Source organism: Rhipicephalus microplus, chromosome 5 (assembly GCF_043290135.1).
Source record: "Rhipicephalus microplus isolate Deutch F79 chromosome 5, USDA_Rmic, whole genome shotgun sequence".
NCBI lineage: Eukaryota > Metazoa > Arthropoda > Arachnida > Ixodida > Ixodidae > Rhipicephalus > Rhipicephalus microplus.
This window is the reverse complement of record NC_134704.1, coordinates 154,556,001-154,580,727: the sequence shown is the minus strand read 5'-3', so window position 1 is coordinate 154,580,727 and position 24,727 is coordinate 154,556,001. Positions and strand designations below refer to the sequence as shown.

The window sequence follows — 24,727 nt, the reverse complement described above, 5'->3', positions numbered from 1 at the left end:
GGACAAGTCTTGACGACAAGGTGCTTTATTTACCATCCTTGTTGCACGCTCTCTCACAAATAGAGTACTTTTTTCACATTTTCCACGTTTCACATTTTCCACGTAAAAAATTTAGGAACATTTATTTTAAAGTGACATACTTCACGCTTTCTCAATTGATTCTGTCAAAGAATCCACTACTTTTCGCTGGAAAGTAAGGAAGCAGAGAAAAATAAAATTGACATTACCAGAAGCCATTTCCGAATACGAAGGATTTGGTACCTGGTGCGTTTAGGGCATATTTACTTTTGTAGGAGAATTGCAAAATGACAGAGCGAGTGCAACTTTAGCACTTGCATTGGACTTACCATATGCTCGTCACAAAAGGAGGGCTTCAAGCCAAGGCATGCTTACGGTTCCTCAAAAGGAGGCGAAATTACATCACATCGACCCCCTCATCTTCACCGTTGGTGACATAAAAAACATAATACGCTCCAGAGTGCACGAAACACTGAAAGCGTAGAAGTAAATTAGTCTTTAAAGTCAAGATTTAGACCGTTGTCAGAATCTAACACCAGTGGTTTTCATTGCCATACCATGCACACATTTCCTGTGTCATTTATGTAAGACTCATGAACAGTTGTGCAGTTTGCGTGGTTTAGAAATAATATCATATTGAACGAATTCCGCACAACCTTGACATTCGAACACCCTCCCAGAAGTATGCACACATCCACCCGAGTAACACACATGACAGGCAGAGCTCACTACCAACTGTTTATTGCTCCGATATGACCTTTTTATATATGCACAAATGATTGCGCAAGAGAATAATTAAAAGAGCTGCGCCTGTAGAAAGCCAACAGCACATGAGGTATAATGCACCACCATGCAATAAAGAACACATAAAAAAACGTGAACACTAAAGGCTGATAAACTCGCTAGATACACTAAATTGTTGCCTCAATAAGAGATATCTCCTGTTGATGAAACACCAAGGACGGCTCGCTGACACAGATATCCTTATTTTTTTCAATAAAATATGCTCCCAACAGCAGGCGTGCAGATAAATTCAAGGTTCTTCCAAGAACCTTCGTATAAGAAAATTGTGGTTCACACACACGATTCTTTGATATATAAGAAGGTCATATCGGAGCAATAAAGAGTTGGTAGTGAGTGCTGCCTGTCGTGTGTGTTACTCGGGTGGATGTGTGAGTGCTTGTGTTAGTGTTTGTGAGAGTCAAGGGTGCGCTAAATTCCTACAATATGACAAATATCTAGGTAGCCCAACAACAAGTTTTATTGAGCTAGAAACGATATGTGTGCTTGACCTCCATCAACTTCTTTTCACCAGGGTCTTTTCTGTATGGGTCCTGCCCCAGGGTTCATATCCACACCGGAATTCTTGAATTTCGACGAGCGAGACTTCACGGAGGTGCCCGTTGAAAAGCCTCGCGACACAGTGCTTGCCCTGATTTACACCTCTGGAAGCACTGGCTTGCCGAAGGGAACAGAGATCACGCATTACAACTACGTGACTGCCTTCTACTGTTCAACGTAAGAAACATATTGTTCTTTATTGACAATAACAACGGTTGTCTGCATTCACACAGTGGTGCAGTACGTAAAGTACCAGTGCAAATCGTTATTTCACTTAGAAGGAGCAGTAGTCTTTGTGTAAGAAATGCAGTGCAAAAGGCAAAGTCTTAATCTGCCTCACAGGAATGCTCACACAGTGACAAGGGGAAATCACTGCTGGCCAAGAAAGGACACAATGCGCGTTGCGTTCTCCTGTAATTAGACAGTGTCATTAAATAACACGATTCGATTCGATTTGTGGGGCTTAACATCCCAAAACCACCTTATGATTATGAAAGATGTCGTAGTGGACGACTCTGGAAATTTTGACCACCTGTGGTTCTTTAACGTGCACCCAAATCTGAGCACACGGGCCTACAACATTTAGCGCCTCCATCGGAACTGCTGCCGCCGCAGCCGGGATTCAATCCCACGTATTTATTAACACGCTGCGAGTAGATGACCTAAGCCCTCATACTCTTGTGACTGTCATATCAATTTTTTTATGCGGTGCTCACCATTCACTGCAACAGCTAGCACAGGCATATATAACCACAGAGAATGTTTATTAATTAACCAATGAATTATTATGGGCGCTAGTCGTTGCAATGGAGGTGTATCACTAAGCATTGACCTGGATGCAATTACATTAAACTATGCTTTAGCTGTTAAATACGAACAAACATTGTATAAGCTTACCTATATCGCTGTAGAATAAACTTTACCTACTTTTATGAGTAGATGTTTTACTTTCGTGTTATGTGGATTTCTATGACAGCGAGATCAGCCATGTTTTTTTTCTTTCTTTTTCCTCCGTTAGCATGTTATCCATTAAACAATGTGTTAAGCGTGAAACAGTACGCTAAACAATAATAAGTAAATGTCAATATTTGTAAACTGAAGCAGGATTCAGGATATAAAAACTGCGAAAGCAAGAAAATAGGACTGTGCTCATGGACGCTTTCACGCTCGTGGTACGTAACTCCCCAATATAAAGCATCCGGGATACCCCAAGCGTGTTTTTGTTCATTTGAAATTCTCGTATCTTTTACCTGTTAAATATATAATTTTTTTCATAGGAGACTGCAGCACCTACAATTGCAACTTAGACGATTCTTGTGTCTCAGTATTAAGGCAACTCTGTACTGCTCAAATCTGTTTTCTTTCCTAGTCAATTGTAAAAACGTAATATACTGAATTGGGTGTATTTTGTCATTTTATTTTGCAGGCGACACCTACCTTGGTCAAGTTCAGACATATTACTTGCATCTTGTCCTATTACTCACCAATCAGGTATGATGTTTACCATGTTGGGTGCTCTGGGTGGTACGATAAGCGTCATAACGCCATCCACATTGACGCCCTTGGAGTTTATGGACACCAGTCATGAATACAAGGTTTGTTCTGACAACCTCTCATTCTAAAATTATCTTGAATATTTTTGTTGATTTCAAGAACATGAAAAAATTTATTGATACGAGAAGTACGGGCGTAGCACCGTATGGTCTCGGCAAGTCGGCATGCCATGTAGTCCTCAAACTCCATTAGGAAGAAGTACGCACCGAACGAAGGGAGTTAATCCCTCTACTTCAATCTGGTTTACAAATGCACTATATGTGTTAGAAGTTCGTCGTTATCACGAAATAGATTATATTTCGCTGAGGGACCATGCCAGAATTCTCGACGAAGTTTACCAAGGTGATCGAGTGTTTTAACCACCAGAGATTATAAGGTGCGTCTTTATGGTAATGTAATCTATTTGAAACCCTACCACTTTAAACACATCTTGAAATTGGCACTTTGTTAAGGCATTGATGTATAGCTGAGGGAAGCAGTGTTACATGCCACCAACATCGTTTAAAAAATATATGCTTCATGCGAGGCCCCTCCTCTAGTTTTACGTTAAGGCAGCTGAAACATTTTTTTCTCTCTCACTTCGTGCTGCTCTCTCCTATAATTTCCTTATTTTATTGACATTTTTTTATATTCTTTACTTGTGTCTTCCTAATTTTTTTGTATCTCTCTTTGTTTTCTACATGCCCATCTCTCTCTGCACAATTATCGCTTCGACTTTTTATGATTTCTTTTATCTCTTTCTCATTCGTATGTTATTTATCTTATTCTTTCTTTTCTTGTTTTGCTCTGTTTTTATATCTATTTTTTGTCTCAGACCTTGCTCTCAGGTCTTAGATGATGTCTCAGACCTTCTCTTCAAGCGTGGTATAATCATCAAAAACAAGTACATTGAAACCTTAGTCGACGTAGCTTCATATGCAACATTCCACGTGAAGCAGTCTGGAAAGAAAAAAAAAAACCCGTAGATTTAGAAGTCTAGAGTTGATGAAGAAGATATAACTAAAAATATAGAAATAAGGTAAATTAAATAAATAATGACGGACGACACCCGCCATTCATAGGTTATTAATGGGGCTGTATTTTGACTTAGGACCACTGCCCAATTTTCGTACAGCTGAAGGTGGACATGCGGATCGAGTTATTCATTGTACAGACTTGATAGGAACATGTTGTCTTGACGGGTGTTCAACTTCAAGGAGCGTGCAGAACGAACATTTCTCGTCATGTTAGTGCTACAGCTTTGACGAAGAAGTAGATGAAGGAAACTGTCTTGAGCCACGAAAAGCTTCTGCAGCAGTATCCCTGGGTGGGCCCACAATCCCAGTTTTGCCAGATACGGCTTACGTAACCGCGCTAAGGTTCCGAAATGCTTGCCTGCAATTGGGAAAAGGTAATTTAGATAATTTCAAAGATTTCGAGCATTTGAGCTATTGCTGGAATAAACAGTGGTGTGTATCTCGCCAGTTAGAGGTCAATTATACCAGATTGCGCTGTGCAGTTCCACAAATCAATTATTACCTTAATAAAGCTTGGCTCAAGGCGTCACCGCTATGCATTTGATGCGAAGAAATTGAAACAATTGAACATTTCTTTTTATTCTGCCATCGTTATTCTTATCAGAGAAAAAGATATTTAGTAACCCCATTACAAAAGCTAGGAATACAAGTAAATCTACCAGTAATTTTATCACTTGGCGGAACTTCATTTGGTTACTGCCACAGGAATATATGCTCCGCTGTGTTTGATTACATCAACGCAACTAAAAGATTACCATGCTATTGAAACCCTATCTTTTCAGATCTTTAGTTTATAATTCGTAATTATGTGTTTCAAAAACAAAAGATGGTTTGACCGCTTGCTCAGCAAACATTTTTGCTTTTTGGTAGTATTATTTTAAGCTACTTTTTCAGAGTGGCTTAATTTTCAATTTAGTTTCATTTAAGTATCCTGCCGCCTGGTTCTTGGCCCATCCCCCTTTTCGGGTAAGCGCCATCCATCCGAGGTCATCAGTATCAGGATCAAGCTTCTGCAGTTTCTCGCACCTGCACTTCACATGGAATAATAAATGGTGTCCCACGCGTAAATTGGAAGTCTTGATAACAAAATTACGTTTCCGTGTACCACCTCTGAATTTCTACTTAAACAGGCCTGGTGTGGTGCCATCCCCTCTGTGCTCAAGCTGTAATGAACCTGAACATATCGACCATTTTCTTATCACACGTCATCGTTTCAAAAATCAAAGAAAAAACTGCTTCGAAATGTTATTTAGAAAATTAGTAATATCACCTAATACTCCCAATATTTTGTCTTTTGGGGCCACTTCAATGGGACACAGCGACAGGAACATCTGCGGGGCTCTCTGCGAATTCATATATAACACAAGAAGATTACCTTGCTGAGTCAGCGATCAGCTCTGGATTTTTACTAGCCACACTACCACTTATTATTTAGCTGATACATTGCAATGATTCAACTTTCAGGAGAATTTCATAAAATGGTTCCACCTCAGATATTCAACAAATTCTATCATTGCTCTCCCTCTTTTTTTTTTCTTTTTTTTACGTTGCGCCAAGTTAATTTCACAGTCAAAACACAGTAATCATATTCCCCTAGTCTAGAAAATCTATAGGTATTGACTTGCATTAACCACCGGCTTCTTGGCCAATCCCCCTTAGTGGGTGAGAGCCACAAAAGAAAGGAACTAGCAAGCAAGCAAGCAAGTTGCAATCTAATAAGGCGGTTCTGTGTCTACAGACACAAGAACAACTTGTACTTCAACCTACGCCATGTTTACAACTCTCTAAAGAGACTGCTACAAGCAAAGTGAGCCAGTTCATAGACACAATTGAACAGCAATGACAGATGACAGAATAGTCACCTAATAAAAATGCTCATTGATACACTGAACGGAGCTCAATCAAAGCAACGAATGGTGGAGCAGGATATTTTTGTAGAAAGTGCCAAAAGCCATCAAAAATGAATGCTTCCTAATGAATACGCATCGCTAAAGAATAAGTGGTTATCAGATGACGATAAAACCTAAAACTTGCATAGCGATCTTGATGTCACTACGAAAAAGTGGTAAGACTGGCAGCTTCTTGACAAGACACCATTCTGTTGGAAGCGATGCATACCGAGCTTTCCTGCTGCATTTGAAGGAAGTGCTACACAAAGATGGGATGAGCGCAAATCTGAATCTCCCTAGAATATTGCCGAAATGTCATCTGCTACACCTAGTGGAGCATGATCAATCCTCGCAGACTGTCTAAGACCTAGTGTTGCCGGCGTTACATAAAATGATTCGAAGAGAAGTTGCGTTGACATCTTCAAGGACCCGAGAACAGTTTCTGTATTGAATGAAACATTTGTTCTCGAGAGAAGAAACAAGGTGGGCCACCATGAGAAGGAATGCCTCTCTGTAATAGTCATGACGGGTGCAAGATTAACACTTGCTGACAACTCACTGTGCACGTATGCACAGACATCCCATGTGAATGTGTCAGTTTCAAAGTGGACAACGTGTAATTACCTATAACTCTCTGCATCACTCAGATCTGCACAATTTCCAATCCCAACCTAATGAGAAAGATCCAAATCACATCAATAGCAGCCACGAGATCACGTATTTGACATCATTGTGCCTGCTCTAAAGTTGGTAAAACTGATTGAGTCTAAATAAAGGTACTGTTGCGTGCTGGAACTTGTACGTTTATTATTAACAGAGAGCGTTTTAATGGTGTTATAGCTATCTTAGTACAAGAAATGATGTCTCTGTGAGCTCACATAATAAGTGGGTGTACCTAGTCAGTGAATCCCGAAGTCGTTTTGTCACCCACTGTGTGTTAGCAATGTCAAATGTCACATAGGACCTTGTGTTATCTCATGTTGACGGTTCAAGATTACCCGTTACTGCAATGAAAAAGTGCTCGTAATATCTAAACACCAAGGAAAAGCACTCATCTAAAACCTAGCCCATTAGCAGTCGAAAACTGGATGCGAAAATCACCAGATGATATGTCAAGAGAAAAAAAAGACATGGCTCAAAAACCACACATTCGAATTCACCGAATTTGCCGAATAGCAAAAGTGCACCACCTGCCGAGTGAACAATCAACTACGGGGATAGCACTAGATGGATGCCCTGTCCCCTCGATGTTTTGGGCCACTCGCAACTTCAGTGCACCCATGAAGAGTTAGATTCTTTTGTTTTGCCCGTTTCAACACTCGTTGCAATTCTGACGAGAATGGCAACTTTATCCAAAGGCGTTCATGATTTGCCTAGCAAAGGAATCTAGGTACAGGAACTCGGTACTTACCAAAAATCTGAAATCACTTCCTATGTTAATCCTCAAGCCGTCCTTTAGGAACCTGTCCTTGTCCTTGGGTGGCGTTTGTCGTAAAGGACGAGGTGGTTGCACTCCAATCCAATGAGCATTTTCACTTAGTGCATGTTACTTCACTTTGACAAGACGAGCTAGTCATACTTGGCCGGCAATTTTTTTATTTCCTCAGCTAGCGCTCCAAGTGCGAGCCGATCCGGCGGCAGACGCCGCCAAATTTGGTACGAGAGTGATCAGCACTAACAGGGCCTTTGCGCGGATCCTGCCGATGCCAAATCGAATGTAGTGCACTTTCGGCGGCCGGGATTCTCAATGTACACGAGCCATAAAAGTGTGGACCGTGCCACAGATGATGCTGAAGCGTGACATTGCGCGGCTAAAAAATGCCCCGCATTTAAAAGCGTTCGGCGTATATGAAACGCTGGTGCTCATGATGATGGAAGCCCACTGTACACTCCTACATAAATCAACATAAAGCATGGCGCCTAACTGCTATTGACATTAACCCGACGTGATGGCTTTATTACAGGAGTACATACGTATTGTTCATAAAATTGGATGGCCAGCACTGGGCGATTCCACGAGAGATTGACACGGGTAGAAAAGTTGATATTTTAGATTGGATTGTTTATTTTATATTTTGTGCACATACCACCAAGTAGCCTGAAAGTGAACCTTGCTTTTTTATTAACTGCATAGTTTAGGTGGAAAGAAGTATTGAACTTACGTTGTACGGAGGGACCAGTATCGTCCCTCCTCATTTTCGAACGTTGACGACCATATAAAAACACAAATATAAGTTTGATGAAGAAGATTTTCTTTAGTAAATGTGCGCGTAACGAAGAGTGAAGCAGCATTGTTTGAAGCTTGTATGTCAAAACAAACTGTTTCTGCAAAATGTGTCAAAAGGTGACATTTTTAAAAGCTGCTTGAATTGTGATTTTTTTCTCCTAAGCTAAACCAGCTAGTGTTTCATAACTTGATGACCCATTACAACATAATGTTTGCAATATTTCCTGTCAATACCGTTGCTGTACCTCAAATACAAATTTTTTAAATGGCCTCAAGTTTACGAATTTGTCGAGAGTAAAGCCTATTGAAAAGTCAATATTAAAAAAAGATTATCTTTGATTTTTCCTTAAGTCTTATAAAACGTTTCTCAAAGATGATAAAAAAAGAATATTAAAAACATATCGCATTGTTTTGTTTGAGCGACAATATTACGCGTGGAAGCTCCAGTTTTTCGAGCATGCATTCAGGCGACAAACGAATGAGAAATTGGTCTAACAAAAAAGGGCTTGAGCTTCGAAGTAGTTTCAACAGGACCATACTTACAGAGGAGAAGCAGATTTAGCACATTCAGAAATAAATTTCTGTAAAAGCGTCTTTCTGGTGCGCTTTCCTCAGCTTTAATGCCGAATGGCCAATATATAATTGATTGATTTCTGCGGTTTAACGTTCCAAAACCACCATATGATTATGAGAGACGCCGTAGTGGAGGGCTTCGGAAATTTTGACCACCTGGGGTTCTTTAACGTGCACCCGAATCTGAGCACACGGGCCTCGACATTTCCGCCTCTATTGGAAAATGCAGCCGCTGCAGCCGGGATTTGAACCCGCGACCTGCGGGTCAGCAGCCTTACCTTAGCCACTAGACCACCGCGGCGGGGCAATGGCCAATATATAATGACACACTCTAAGGCCATCCATACAAATTTGCAGACAACGCGATGAATTAATACTATGCTCCAACACCAGTATAGGACCACGGAAGATAGTACATGAACACTTGGAATGACCTCCTCCCCTCTATCCTCTTAAACTGAGAAATGCATTGAACAAAAGCCTTGGTGTGCTCAAAACGCTGCATTTTTTCCAGATGGCTTATAGCAGTGCTTGACAATGACTAAACATGACCATAATTTGTGTCATTAAGTGAGGCTTACCAAATGCACCGAAAACATATTCCTGCTACACATAGAAAAAATATGCACCGAAACAATCTTAATGTATCTAATGGTCTCTAGCTAATCTCCATTTGCACAGATCATTTTGAAATTCTTCAGCCATATGGTCTTCTACACCTTCATTTTAGATGCCGGCGTAATCAATCCAAAGTTTGCCGCTCTTAGGTGGGAGAGTGAGGTTTCGTGCTCTTCTAGACTTCAATAAGACATGTTCCGTTAAAGTTACAGATTTCTTACCGTTTCCTATAGTTGAAACCTTATGATATTGTACATTGCTTACAAGATGGGGTGCGCATGAAATTGTTGAGCACGGAACTGGAGAAGGAAACGCTAAACCATTTTCAGGTTAGAGATGTGGCAGCAGCGTTATTAAATCACAATATTCGTAATGCTTCGATGGTTTCTCTCGCGAGCCTATTCCCATTTAAGTATACTCAACCAAAACGTTAAAGCAGATGATTGTAACAGCTGCCTCATGTAACCAACGTGACCAACTTAGGTGCAAATAAATTGGGTGTCTCAAGCCTCGACTTGAAACAGCAAATTTAGGTATTTCAGAAGGTCACACCTAAAGAGGTCATTCCCCTTTATCAACTCTGATTCTCCTCTGTATGTATGGTCCTGTTAAAATGACTCAGTAGCTGAAGGGCACTTTTTTAGCCCAATTTATTATGCGTTTGTTGCCTGAATGCATGCTCGAAAAGCTGGTCCTTTCACCCGTAATATTGTCGCCGTAAACAAAATATTGCAATATGCTTTCAATACTAATTTTTTTAATATATGTGGGTGCGATGGTTAAAGAACATTCGTCACTATGTTTGTTGATAGCGGACGAGAAAGGATTAACATGAACTTTTTATTTCATGGCACGGATACGCTACCGTGTGCAGCGCCGTTGAGTCGGGCGTCGCGGCCAACCCAGCAGTCAGGGTCGCAACTCCGGAGGTCCAGGATCAGGCCACGGCTCACGAGGACCACACCCGGTAGGCCTCGCCCACGAACCTGCTACCGGCCACTGCACCCAGGCAGGAGCCGTTCGGCAGGTCTCGGCCTTGGACTATGAACAGACACACCGGAGCTCGACCTGGCCGACACGTACGGGTCTCACGTCCGGCTCAGGAACGCTGCCAGGAACTCGTCCTCTCGAGCGGCGCACCGCTTCCTCTGCCTTCGTGGCCTCAACCCTCGAGCTCTCTTTTCCGCACGTTCCTTCTTCTTGGCCAGGGCTCCGCCAGGTATCCTCGGGTGCACACTGCAGCTCATGAGCTCGTGGCCCACGTCCGAGTCTGGCGCGTCGCTCGGTACGGCTCGGCACCACTCGGCGATCCTCGATTCAGCCAGAACTCCCCTGGCACCTGGATTCTCGGCCACCCTGAACCTCGCCCGGCTCCGTGCTCCTCTGTTCGCACTCCCGCGTCTCGCCCGGCAGAACATCTCGCTCGTCCCTTGCCAAAGTGCAACGCTCTGGTGACACCGGCGCTTGATGGCATGGGTGCGGCCACGGAGCAGTCAACCCGCATCGGAGACGCGATGCTCCATGCGGGGCATGGCCAGCCCGTCCAGCGAAGAGCGTGCGCCGAGACGCGATGCTCGACGCAACCGTGACCATTAGCCAGGCCACGTTCATCGCTGTGGCGAACGGCTGACCGCGGAGACGCCTCGCCGAGATCCGCGATGCCCTCGGCAAGGAAGAGAACAGCACGCCAGGCCGCGCCCCGAGATGCAGTACTCGTGCTGGCAACGCCGCCCCAGCTGGTAGTTGGACGGCAGTAGCGTGAACGGCCGCGTTCCCTGGCCGGAACCTGGATCGCCTGCGTCCGACGCTTCGGCCCGCTGTCTCCCGTCTGCCGCTGCTTCGGCTCGTCCCCAGCCACAAAGGCCACTGCCACGTGATGGTCACCCGTGGCCCAATCGTGGCACGCCAGCTCTATGGGCCACCAATACCGTTGCTGTTTCAAGTACAGCAACGGTATTGACAGTAAATATTGTAAACATTATTTTATAATAGGTCACTAAGTTATTAAACACTAGTTTGTTTAGCTTAAGAGAGAAAAATCTCAAATCGAGACGATTTTGGAAAATGTCACCTGTTCAGACATTTTTTCATAAACAGTGTGCTTTGGCCTACAAGCTTAAAACAATACTGCTTCACTCTTCATTGCACGTACATTTAGTGAAAAAAATCGCCTTCATCATGCTAATATCTGTGTTTTTAAACTTTGGACAACTTTCGAAAATGACAAAAAAACGAAACTGGTCCCTCTGTACAAAACAAGTTCAATATTTTTGGTTCCTAAGCTATGCAGGTAATAAAAAAGTGAAGTTCACTTTCGGGCTTCTGGGTGGTATGTGCACAAAATATAAAATAAACAACCAAACCTAAAATATCATATTTCCCAACTCATGTCGATCTCTTGTGGAGTCACTCCACTGCAACCACAATTAACGTTTCACGACATAAGGGTCAACCTAAAAAATGCCAAGCCTGTGCAGAGGGCGCAGCCAATCGCAGCAAAAGTATGAAGACCGGCCTTACGAAGCCTTTTCTAAATGCTTTTTGGGTAAATGCCAGAAGCGCACTTGCTAGGTACGCACTGCGCCATAAATATTCATAATTTTTGCATAGTAAGCAGGCATTCACTATGCTACCCTTCGTCATTTTTCGGAGAAGCGTGATATCCGCTAAGCACTTGTAACGAAGTTTGTGTTGCATTCAGTGGCTGACAGCGATGAAGAATTACAGCTGAAGTGGGTATGTGCCACAGCCCAATAGGTGATTAAGAACAACATTTTGTCATATGTTGGATAAATGCCTTACGCGATTCGCATTGTGTAACCCCTGTTTGTTCCTTTCCCATTCTAAAATGCTTTATTACTCTTATTAACGTGACTCTTGTCTCGACATCAAGCCTGCCTAAGGCGAAATTGAAAACAAGTCCCAAGTACCGGCGTGGCTCAGCGGAACATTATTGCGATGGCGCGCGGTGTACCCGGGTTGGAAACTCACTATATCGCCAAATGCATTTGGTGCCTTTCATTTGAGTTTTTTTTTTATTTCGCGCGATACCGGTTATGGACACCGGTGTCGGTGGCAGGGGACAACTACAGTGCGCGTGACCTTTATTGGGATTTCATAACACCTTTCACTGTAAAAGTAGTTCCAAGACCTGGCATGGCTCTATGATAAATACTTGATTGCCACGCAGAATGCAGGGGTTAGATTACTACTGAGACCCTGGCATTTATTGCTCGGCCACACTGAGCACTCCGGCCGCATAAAGTGAACAGAATCTGATTCGGGCATAGCGAGATTGGGCGAAACGGTCCTCTCCGCGCCGATTCCTCTCAAACTAATTTTTGGGGCGTCTGCCGCCGAATCTGTTCCCACAAGAGCACTATGTCAAAGAATTTCGAACAATGGTGACCAAGCCCTACTAGCTTGTCACGTTGCAGTGCACGTAACGTAACGTTGTAACCAACGAGAGTTTAATCCACTCGGTGCCTACTTCACGTTACTATTTCGTAAAAGAGGTGGCCTAGCTTATTGGCGTGACCGAGCTTGCCGGGGTATTGTAAAGCAAAACAAACCCACTAACGCCGCTGGCTTCGGCAGTTTTTTCTGCTCTTAATGCATTACAAGACAGCTACTTGCCAGCATAGTATGCAGTACTGCTTCTTCTTGCTTCCTGCGTACGAGAATCATCGAGGCTAGACCACCGGATCGCGTAGCGGTGTTTGCGAGCCGCGACAAAACTGGGTGACAGCGCATGCATGCCGCGCTCGCCCCGTGGTATATTCGGTGGTCCGCGGCGCGTCCAGTGCGAACGACGCTGCGTTTTGGTGGCAGGAGAATTTTGCTCGCGGTATAAAGCGGATGTCTCAGGGTGAAATGGGGGTTATTTTTTGTGTCAACCCTAGGGCATCTCGCCCTATGACGATAGATATCGTATTGCCAACAAACTACGCCACCAGCGTACTTTCGGACAGTTCTTTAGACTGCCCTTATATATCTTACATTCCTTTTCCATATATTAGCACTCTTGGTTTGGCGGGCTCGTTTCGTCTGATACGAGCGAAGAGCAGAGGTACTGGATTATGAAACCAAAGAGCAATGGCATATGACGCTTTGGCATTCTCAGTGCTATGGCACCTCGATGGGGAATTCGAACGTACGCTGGCATCAAGGTGCCCTACCATCGCCACCTAGGTGGCGCTGACCCTACTCATCTCACTGAATTCCGCAATTATCTCCGATGTTTCTGAAGCCATACTCAGATGTTTTATATCAGAAGCGGTGATTGCAAAGCGCTATAAGCGCTGCATGGAATCGTTGATGACACAGTTATGCACTGCGTATATCGTGCTGCACTAGTTTTTGCAGCTTCCACACGGACCAACGGTACTTGTCTGCCATCTACTGATAGGAGAGTGATGACAACGAGTACGAGAACTGTTGCATTAAGCCCCACCGAAAGAGAACAGTGTGAGCATGTGAATGCCGCACAAGTGAGTTTAGTGCAGCCAGGGAAATACAAGAAGAGACGGGGGGGGGGGGGGGGGTTGCTCCCGCACATGCACTACTTAGGCTGATTGACAACTCAGCGTCCTTCGCTTCCAAAGTTAAGTGCGTATAGTGGGTTTTCTGGTGGCCTTGTACCACTTGCATTTAAAAGGTGACATTTGGCAGTAGCATTATCTTCAGTTAGACTGGCTCTGAATTGGCTTTTTAGGTGTACAAGTATTCGAAGTAGTGGTCCTTATATTAAGTTAATAACTAGCAGTATTGTCTTGCCGCATATCCTTTCTGTGCATTTATGATTACCTTGCTATAATTGCAGGTGACGACGGCATTCCTATTTCCCACACAGCTTCAAGCTGTGGTGCGTGAGATGCGTCGCTCAGGGAGAAGGTTACCAACTCTCCGCAGAATTGCTACTGGCGGCAGCGTGGTTCCGGCATCCGTAGCAGAAGCAGCCTACGAAGCATTCAGTGGTCTTGAGCAACTCTATAATCTATATGGTATGACGGAGTCTTGCGGTTCTGTGACGGCTCATCCGAAGTCTGCCGAATGTCGAAACAGTACGAGTGTTGGAATTCCTGCGACCGGAGTCACTGTAAAGGTAGATCACAGCAAACGCATGTTGCCGTTCTGAGGAACTCTTCCACCTGATTTGTTGATCTTACAACTACAACTAAAGACGGTGTAGAACTGGACATCTTAAAGGAGTCGTCAAAAGTTTTCCAAAAATTTGCAACTACTTCCATCTTCAGAATTCTCGTCATGTATTCTATACAATACCACGGCCTTGTGTCGACACCCGGGTTTATTCAAAAGTTTAAAAGCACAGTTGCAATCCTTAGCTCACTTTCTTCTCATCTGTACAGTGCACGTCAGAATAATTCAGAAAATAAAAAGCCTATGTTGTCAAAAAATCATAGTGCCGCCGCAACATTTTCCCAGCCATCGCTTATCGATGTTCGTAGCATCGTACAAATTCGATTTAAAAACTGAAAAGACGTTGATTCTTCTTTTATAAACTCTACTGTACAGTTCGAGGATGCACGCAACTTGCATGGCGGGGACAAAGCCATTCAAAACACGGCGTGAAACAGAACCTAATGCAATGAGTAAGAAAAAAACAGGGACGTTGCCCTAAGCAAGCAAAGGTATTCGAGAAAGCCAGAATCCGCACCTAATGCAGCCTGAACGTTCTTTAAAGCAGAACCAAGCATATCACTTATGATGTTGCACGGTATACAACACAGGACGCAGTAATCACTATCTAGGTTGTCATAAATTAATAAGTTACTTTAGAGCAAAAGAATGCTAACGCTCGGTTTATGGCTTGTCTCATGACGTCACACTGACGTCAAACCTTTGTGCCTCCGGCTGCTGGCGTTGCCTTATGGTTGCTGAGTAGCCCCGGAAAACAGCTATTTCAAGCTGCTCACAACATATAGACTTCGTATCGCACCGAAATAATGGGGAAACTGCGTGTTAGATCTGTAATGTTGCAAGGAAAATCACAAGTTACCCAACCCATATTGCTTTCACGGGAGATATTTATATAAAAAAATGATATATTCGATACCACGGGCTTTTTCTACACGAGAAACAATTTCCCTTTGTCAGAAAAATCAGGCATCGTCATCAATATCAGCCACAATGCGAGCACGTCTGTGCGCTTTGAAGAAGCGCTATGCAAGAACTGCCATCTATTACACCTATCGATTCTTTCCTTATAAAAAAGACTTCATTTATTGCAGTATAGTATGGCAGATCATTAAGTATTTCTTGAGAAAGTAGTAATGTGTACTAAAATTGAAGTTACATGTGATTGTCACAGCATTCACTGACTATTTCGCAAGTGCAAGTGCTAAGTATGAGGTTAGGAGGCTCGCTATCATAAAAGTAGAAAATTACTGTTACTAGTTGAACGGAAGCAATATTAAAAAGTCCTAAGCCTACTGCCACAAACATTAAAATATTGCTACTTTGGTTCTTAATGCAAGTACACTGTATTTTTGCACTCATTTGCAGTTTACTCATATGTGCAGTGTGCACTGTTTTCTAAAGTTTATTCTCTAAAGATGAGTCGCTTGTTTTCAAACAAGTGAATCAGATATGAATGTTGCAGGTCACTGCACTGTCCTGTTACGCTAAAGATGCATGAATTGCATCTTGTGATTGGCTTCGTAAATGAAATGCTGAATCACGAGCTCAGATAACAACATGCATCTGGTCGCAATATTATGAATTGCGTCCGCATAGTTTCGATGTCTGGTGAAGTTTAGCTAGTACACCGTGCATGAGATAATTTCGTGACGATGTCATATTCAACAGAGCTGATACATGTGTGTGAACGTGTTGAAAATGAGATAATACGCATGCTCTGTGGGCTAGCTGTGCGGCATGATCAGCAAACTAAACAATCTCTTCAAACAAAATATTTGATAGAAAAAGCGAGTTGCTTCCATCTAGGAATATGGTAACGCTATACGCCTTCGTTTCTTTCAAAATGATCTTGTTGCTAACAGTTTATGCACAACTAGTCAATTATATTTCAATTGTTTGTGGTCTATGTATCAAATTTTTCAAATTCCTAATCCCTTATCCACAGTGCAAAGCAGCCAACCGGACGTTAGCCTGGTTAACCTCTCTGCCTTTGCTCTTTTTGCTTTCTCTGACACTTCCGCCACCACCAAAGCAGAAATGCCAGTAAAGGTGCTTAGATGTTGTTGTCATCTAGGTTTTTTATATCTAAGGTTTTGGCTTGATGGTGTAGGCATTTCCTTACCATAGCACCTCTATAGCACCTCTAGGCTAAGTTTCGCTGTTTGTGTCACCGTCAGTCGACGTCTTATGTCTCCACCATCATGCCCTGTATGTTCATAAGTCCGCATAAATACAAAAGCCAGGAAGGAAAATAATTTTGAAAGTATTTTCCGATTTGTGTATCTGAACATGTGACCGCTCGCTCCGCAGCACACGGCGTTGGCCCCTGTAACGGCAAGCTATATTTTTACAATTTCTACCACTGGTGCTTTGCCGATCTCAGTAGCTATATCAGTGTGTTCCCAGCTTTTCCAGCGACATGGCGCGAAGGACGCCCTCAGCGTAAAGCCCCGATATTTGGAAAGTAGCGACACCTTCCTCCTCTATTCTGCGCGGATCTTTACCCTTTCCTGGCAGGAGTGGCGCGCAGATTACGCTAACCATCCACTGGTTCGCTGTAGCCAAATTGAACCAGTGCGGACGCTTTGTCTATTCGGCTGCTTCAACGCGGTAAACCAGGTTTTGACAATTAAAAACCCCACTTGGATGAAAGGAGGCTTCAGGTACAACGTAGTGGATGATATAATTTTTATGCGGTTCAATAACTAAATGCGGAAGCGTTTTCGAAAAAAAATCAGTACCGACTATAGCGGCTGAGCGGTTTACCCTGTCTACGCTTCTGCTGTCCATAACGCAGAGACATGTTAGGCGTTAGAGTGTGAGTGCATAAAGTTTACACTGATTTTTGTTTCATTTATTGCGAGCATGAAGAGCTCAAAGAAGCTAGCTAACAAAGATTGTAGTATTACTAGATAAATTTTATAAAACAAGGGGACCTATTGCCCTTTTATACCAACACCAACGCATAAGGAGAATGTGTGTGCCTGCCCTCCATCTCAGCGGAATGACGTGTATTGTATTCAATTACCTCTGCAACATAACTCACCCCCTCAAAGAAGAAAAAAGAATGGCAGCATATCCACGGAGTGAATGATGGAGAGTGCGGCGAAGCATCCGTCCGTCCATTCGTTCTTGCTTCCATCCGTCCTTGCGTCCGTCTGTGTGACCATCCGAACGTCCATCCGCCCGTCCGTGCGTGTGTGTTTGTGCATCCGCACGTCCATCCGTCCATGCATCTATCCGTCCGTGCAGCCATCCGTGCGTCCGCCCATGCATCTGTCTGTGTCCGTTCGTCGATCTATCGAACACTCCAAGTACCACCATCTCGCATCTTTTCATCATATATCCCCCATATAGAAGCACCGCCATCCAGCGGACATTCCAAGCACAAAACAACAGACGTGGCACATGCACACTTTCTTACGGCTTGTGCTTCGTGTCTATTCCACTTCAACTACCTTGAGTTCATGGTATATATTAGTTCACTGTATTCGTGGTACTGCAGCCCAATGCTCGCCAAACCTTTCTAAAACCAAAAGGGTTACGCCCAGCCAGTAAAACGTAGGAACCCTTTCTTGTCAGTTAGTGCTCAATCTACATGCCAATGGCTGATAATGGGGAATGAGAGACAGGAGAATTCGGCTATTACTTTCTCACGGCTTGCACTTCGTATCTACTTCCCACCTTTAACCACCTATAAGGTAGATATACTAGTTTATTTATTTATTTATTTTATTTGACAATACTGCTAACTCCTGGTGGAGTCGCCGCAGAGTGGGGTTACAATAAAAAATGAAGACAATACAAAGCAAAGAACCAACACAATTAGTTAAACAAAACAGGCGCACAATGTGTAATGTACAGGCGCACAATGTAAACAGGCGCACAATGTATAAAGAGAAAACCAGAAACAAAAACGGACACCCATTCAGGCCGAAATATAAGGCGAAAGGCAAGCAATGCATAAGAAAGGAACTCCACACAATCAACCGGCAAGCAATGAATCGAACAATTCCACACTGTTGGCCTCAACGGTGGGTGCATCCAGGGCGTTCCACTCATCGATCGTTCGCGGAAAAAAAGAATACTTAAAAACATTATTAGCCGATTGATATGGAGTGATTGAAAAACAATGTCGCATTCTGGTATCATAACCTGTTGAAAAATGCACATAATTGGATATACTGCCGTTGAGATGACCTTTAACTATTTTAAACATAAAACGTAATCGTGCGATTTTATTCCTCGCCGAAGTGTGCTTCAGATTAGCCTTAGCCACTAAGCCTGAGACCGAGACCCTATCGTAGCGATTGAAAATAAATCTTACGGCTTTGTTTTGGACTCTTTCTAGCTTATTAATATTAGATTGTGTAAAGGGGTCCCAAACAATATTAGCGTATTCTAGAATAGGTAAGACAAGTGTTTTAAATGCTATAAGCTTAGTATCACAAGAAGAATGACGAAGGGAGCGTTTTAAGTAATGCAGTTTCGACATTCCTTTGTTAGTGATCTCTGTTATATGATCATTCCAGCGCAGGTCGCTACGAATGTGAAGACCAAGGTACTTGTAGTGCTCGACGCGAGATAGGATGGTACCGTCAATTGTGTAGTCAAATGAGTGTATATGTGTTTTATTTGCGATAGACATGACAACACTTTTCTTAAGATTTACTGACATTTGCCATGTATTGCACCATTGAAAAAGCTGATGAAGTTCCCTGTTCAGTTGCAGTTGATCATTAATAGAGTTAATAACGGAGTAAATTACACAGTCGTCCGCGTACAACCTAATTTTTACATTACAATTGTCAGCAATATCATTGATGTAGAGTAAGAATAATAATGGTCCTAACACCGATCCTTGGGGTACTCCCGAAGAAACCGGAAGCATGGTTGAAGTAGCTTGATTAAACGAGACACACTGTTTTCTAGAAGTTAAGTAAGACTCTATCCAGTTACAAATTGTACTATTCTTTAAGATGTGCGAAACTTTAAGTAGTAGTTTTGGGTGCGACAGTTTATCGAACGCCTTGGTGAAATCCAGAAAAATAGCGTCAATTTGAGTATGATTGTTGATCGCCGAAGCAAAGTCATGAATTACCTCAACTAGTTGCGTGACGGTGGAGAACCCATGCCTGAAACCATGCTGTGCAGGTGATAAAACTGAGTTGGCTTCCAAGAATTTCATAACATGCTTGTAAATTACGTGCTCCAATAGTTTACAGCATGTACAGGTGAGGGCTATTGGTCTGTAATTGGCTATCAGGTGTTTATCGCCTTGCTTATGTAGGGGTTTAACTATCGACGTCTTCCAGTCATCAGGTAAAAGACCAGTGGACAGAGATAAGTTATAAATTAATGTAAGATACTTGGCGCACCATAACGCGTACCGCTTTAAAAACGCATTGGGTATTTCATCTGGACCAGGACTTTTTTTTATATTCAGGTCTAACAATAAATTAAGTACCCCAGATTCTGATACATCTAAATTTTCTATAGGGGGCAGATCACTAAATTTTTTATAAAAAGGGGAGCTTCCATCATCTGTGACAAATACAGATTTGAAGTAATCATTAAATTCACTGGCAATTACAGTAGCATCAGAGGTAGAAGCATTATTTACAATGAAGGTATCACAGTTTGAGATCACCGGTTTTATGAACCTCCAAAAAGAGGCAGGGGACTCTTATCATTTTACTCAGCCTAACATTGTAAAAATTATGTTTCTCTTCTCGCATCTTAATTTTAAGTTCTTTAGATACACTTAAGATTTGATTATGAATATTTGTGTTATGGTGGAGCTTTTTTTTAGCTTTCTTCAAACGCTTAACCTTCCTTTTTAAATGAATAATGTCCCGTGTAATCCAAGGATTGGATACGTTAGTTTTTTTAGTTCTAAGGGGTACAAAAAGTTGTATGCAAGCATGGACCATGTTTCTAAATTTTACCCACAAAGCGTTAACATCACATGTGTGAACACTGCGAAAGAAATCGTCGTAAGATGATTCCAACATTTCCAAAATAGATACATCATCAGCTCTTGCAAAGTCATGAAAACTTATAACCTTAACATGTTTCGTCGCCTTTAAAGAAGGAAACTGTACAAGCACCGCATGATGGTCGGAGATGCCATCAACTACATCACACTCAATAGTTCCCGGAATGTTGCTTCGAACAAAAACGAGATCCAGAATGGATTTAGACTCACCGTGAACACGTGTACAATCCTTAACTATTTGTCTTAGATCAAAGCGAAACGCAATGTCGATAAGTTCTTCACCACACACTATATCATTATTAGTAGCTGAAAATGTATTCCAGTCGATTCCCGGCAAATTAAAATCACCGCAAAGAATAAGCTTTGTGTTTTGCGATATAAGGGAAGCTATAAATGCTTTCAGCTCTTCCAGGACTTTTACATCTTCGCCGGGTGGTCTATAAACTACTCCAATTACTAGGCATTCGTTTTCAAAAAACAATTTGCAGAACATAGCTTCAGCTCCAGGTGGCTCGGACAAGCGTACTACTTTTAAGCCTTTTCGAAACAGAAGTGCCACTCATTCAGTTCACTGAATACAGTTCACTGTATTCATGGCACTGCGGCTCAACGCTCGCTAAATCTTTCTAAAACCAAGGAGGTTACGCCCAGAGAGTATGACATAGCAACCCTTTCTTGTCAGATAGTGCTCAATGTACATGCCAGTGGCTGCTATTGGGGATTGAGTGACAGAAGACTTGGGCTTTTAGTTAATGCGCACGCTGCGAATTTTTTATTGTTCAACAACCCACAGGAGAAATCTCCCACCAGCACCACCGTGCGGGTCAAAACGTAAGACTGGTTACACACTACGTCTACGACTACTACGAGGGACGAACGGGTGCCGCTTTAAGGAGCTTCACCTCTAAAAGATGGCTGGTCATACAAAATTCACTAATAGTATGGTATCTCATAATTACAGTCCAGACATACATAAACACACGTGCATGCTGCGGCATACATACCAACAAAAACACGTGCACACACTTAAGCGCTAGCTAGCACGAAAATACAGAGTAACACAAACCAAACGCACACGCAGGTACATAATGTCACGCGCTAGGAGCTTGAAGAAATGCAAAAGGGGACGTGACTGTCGCAAGCTCAGAGACGAAGAAGGAGGTCTCCGCTGGCAGGGCTTGCTTGTCTCCATTTTCCTCGTTTTCTGGCACAGAACTGGCTCACTGTTCACTGGCACAGAACACCAGGTGGCATTACTCCTCCTCCCAAGAGAGCATCGACCCGATGCTCAAACAAAAGTGTGCACAGCAGTGGGTTGAAGTAGGCAACATAAACGAACATTAAACAAACTATCACACGAGAGCAAACGTGTCCTGGGCCCGGCTATCAGAAATAAATTGCATTCATTGTTCACATGAAGAGTTCACCAGCACACGGAAAAATTCGCATCGCCGCGTAAAGTATGGTTTTAGGCGGAGACGTGTACAGTATTTGGGTGTGGTAACCTGTGCTGGGATGATGGTGAGCCTCCATCTGTAAACACTTCGTAGTTTACGTCGCTCAAACGTTTGAGTACTTTGTGAGGTCCAAAGTACTTCCTCGAAAGTTTCTCACTGAGACATCGCCGCCAAATGGGTGTTCAAACCCAAACTCGGTCTCGATAGTGGATGTTGTACCTCCATGCATCTGCACACTATTCAGTTCTGATGTGCATACTGTTCAGTTGCCGTGCTTCCTCAGCACGATGAATGTACTCATTGACGTCGGGGGCAAATTAGTCGAGCTTGTCTATGTCTTCATACGGAATCATGGTGTCTAGCATAGTTCTGACATCTCTACCTTAAACGAGGCGAAATAGCCTGAAGCGTGTAGTTTTCTTCGTTGCATTGCTGTACGCAAATGTTACGTACAGCAGGATGTCGTCCCACGTTTTGTGCTGCACATCCATACACATGGAGATCATGTTGGCTAGAGTTTTGTTTAGCCTTTCTGTTAAACCATTAGTCTGAGGATGATATGTAGTGGTCTTTCCATGGGTTGTGTAACTGAACCTGAAGATATCATCCAAAAACTTCGCTGTGAATGATGTCCCTCGATCAGTACTGAGATATAACAAGGCGCCATGTCAAAGCACAATCTGATGCAGAAAAAAACTGGTCACTTCAGATGCGGTTCCTTGTGGCAGTGCCTTCGTCTCAGCGTAACGCGTCAAGAAATCGGTTGCGACAATAATCCATTTTTTTCGGAACAAGACAAAGAAAACGGGCCTAGGAAATCTATTCCCACTTGATCAAATGGTGTACTTGGTGGATCAATCGGTTGTAGATGGCCTGCAGGCTTTAAAGGTGGCATCTTGCGACGCTGGCATTCACGGCATTCCTTCTCGTATCGTTTGACACAGGCAGGCATTTTAGGCCAGGGATTGTCGCACCCGATTCATAGTTCTCGAGTAGCCCAGATGGCCGGATGTGGGCTCGTCGTGGCATGCTAGTAAGACGTCATCGTGGAGGGCTTCAGGCACGAAAAGATGAGATCTGTCACCAGCACCGGCGTTCCTTTTTGTGTAAGATGCCATTTTATAGGCGAAATGATGGCAACTTTCACGACATCGAACGAAGAATGGGCATGGTGCCACCTTCTAAGGGATCTATGATCAGTCTTAGATTAGTGTTATTTCGTTGATGAGACATCAGATCTGGCCACTGACAGTTGCCACGAAGGTACCGTCTTCTTCTGCGCTTGTGCTGGCAGACTGAAGAGGTGCTCGTGACAGCGTGTCGGCATATTCATGCTTTTTGCCTGACTTGTACACGATGGTGACATCAAATTCCTGTAGGCACAGACTCCATCGTGCTAATCGTGCTGAAGGGTCTCGTAGATTGGTCAACCAGCAAAAAGCATCAATATCATTCACCACTTTAAATGGTCTTCCATAGAGATATGGCCTAAACATTGTAATTGCCCAAATGACCTCGAGACATTCTTTCTCTGACGCAGAATAGATAGATTCTGCGCGAGACAGTGTGCAACTTGCGTAGGCTAATACCCGTTCAATGCCGTCATGTCTTTGTACCAAACAGCCTCAAGACCAATAATGCTGGCATCAGTGCGTACTTCTGTGTCAGCATTTTCATCGAAGCGACTGAGCACGGGAGGAAAAGAGAGCCGGTGCTGTAGTTCTACAAAGGCAGTCTGCTGTTCGTCAGCCCAGACAAATGGTTTGTCATCACGCGTGAGGCGTAATAGTGGCTCAGCAATGTTGGAGAAATTTTCAATAAAACGCAGGAACACGCGACAGACCCAAAAATTGTCGATGACTTTTCTTGTCAGTTGGAGCTGGAAAACCGGCGATGGCAGCAGTCTTGTCAAGAGGAGGCGGAACACCAATGGTGCTCACGACGTGACCAAAAAACTTTAATTCTTTGTAGCCGAATAGACATTCCTGAGGCTTGAATGTGAGATCAGCCTATATAATGACTTCAAGTACATTCCGAAGGTGGCGAAAAAGCTCGTCAAACGTTTCTGAGAACACAACGACATCGTCGAGGTAAACGACACAGCTTCCCCACTTGAGGTCTGCCAGGACAGTGTCCATCATTTACTGAAATGTGGTTGGAGCAGAACAGAGGCCGAAAGGGAGCACTTTGAATTCATAAAGGCCATCCAGGGTTACAAAAGCGGTCTTTTCCAGGTCACGCTCATCGACTTCTATTTGCCGATAACCACTCTTCAAGTCGATGGACGAAAAATACTTCGTGGGCCGCAACCTGTCCAGAGAATCATCGATTCTGGGCAACGGGCATATGTCTTTTTTTGTGACATTGTTCGACTTCCTGTAGTGTACACAAAAGCGAAGCATTCCATCTTTCTTTTTCAGAAGAATGACTGGTGATGACCAAGGGCTTCTTGAAGGCTGTGTTGCGCCATCCTGAAGCATATTCTTAGCCTGCGTTTGAATCGCGTGCCATTTGATTGGCGAAACACGATAAGGCTGCTGCCGTATGGGATGCGTGTGGTTGTAGGTATAATGCAATGTTTCGTTAGCAATGTTTGACGTCTCTTCGAAGAACGTGCAAAGCATGTGTGGAATTCCAGAAACAGCTCGCTCAAACGCTGCTTATTCGCTTCAGAAAGCGTTGGATTGATGTCGATGCTGTGGAAAGGCGCTTCAGCAGTGCCGATGGTCTCGGAAGCGAAACACTTGGTGACTTTGGCGACCGGGTTGGCGTAGGCGACGAAAGTTCCCAGGAAAAGGTGCCGGTTCTCGTAGTTGAAGTTTTGGACAAGAACACTGCAGAGATCATCACGAAGGTCAACAAGGCTTCTCGCTACG

At 43.4% G+C, this 24,727-nt stretch overlaps 1 protein-coding gene across 1 annotated transcript in view; it reads left to right on the top strand.

Annotated features, from left to right (window-relative positions):
* Window positions 1-24,727, top strand: part of LOC119174144 (uncharacterized) — an 86,874-nt gene that overhangs the window by 38,007 nt on the left and 24,140 nt on the right. The window contains exons 5-7 of the mRNA XM_037424965.2: window positions 1,334-1,536; window positions 2,786-2,954; window positions 14,059-14,340. Of these exons, the coding sequence (XP_037280862.2) occupies window positions 1,334-1,536; window positions 2,786-2,954; window positions 14,059-14,340 (654 nt within the window). The remainder of the gene's footprint in view (window positions 1-1,333; window positions 1,537-2,785; window positions 2,955-14,058; window positions 14,341-24,727) is intronic.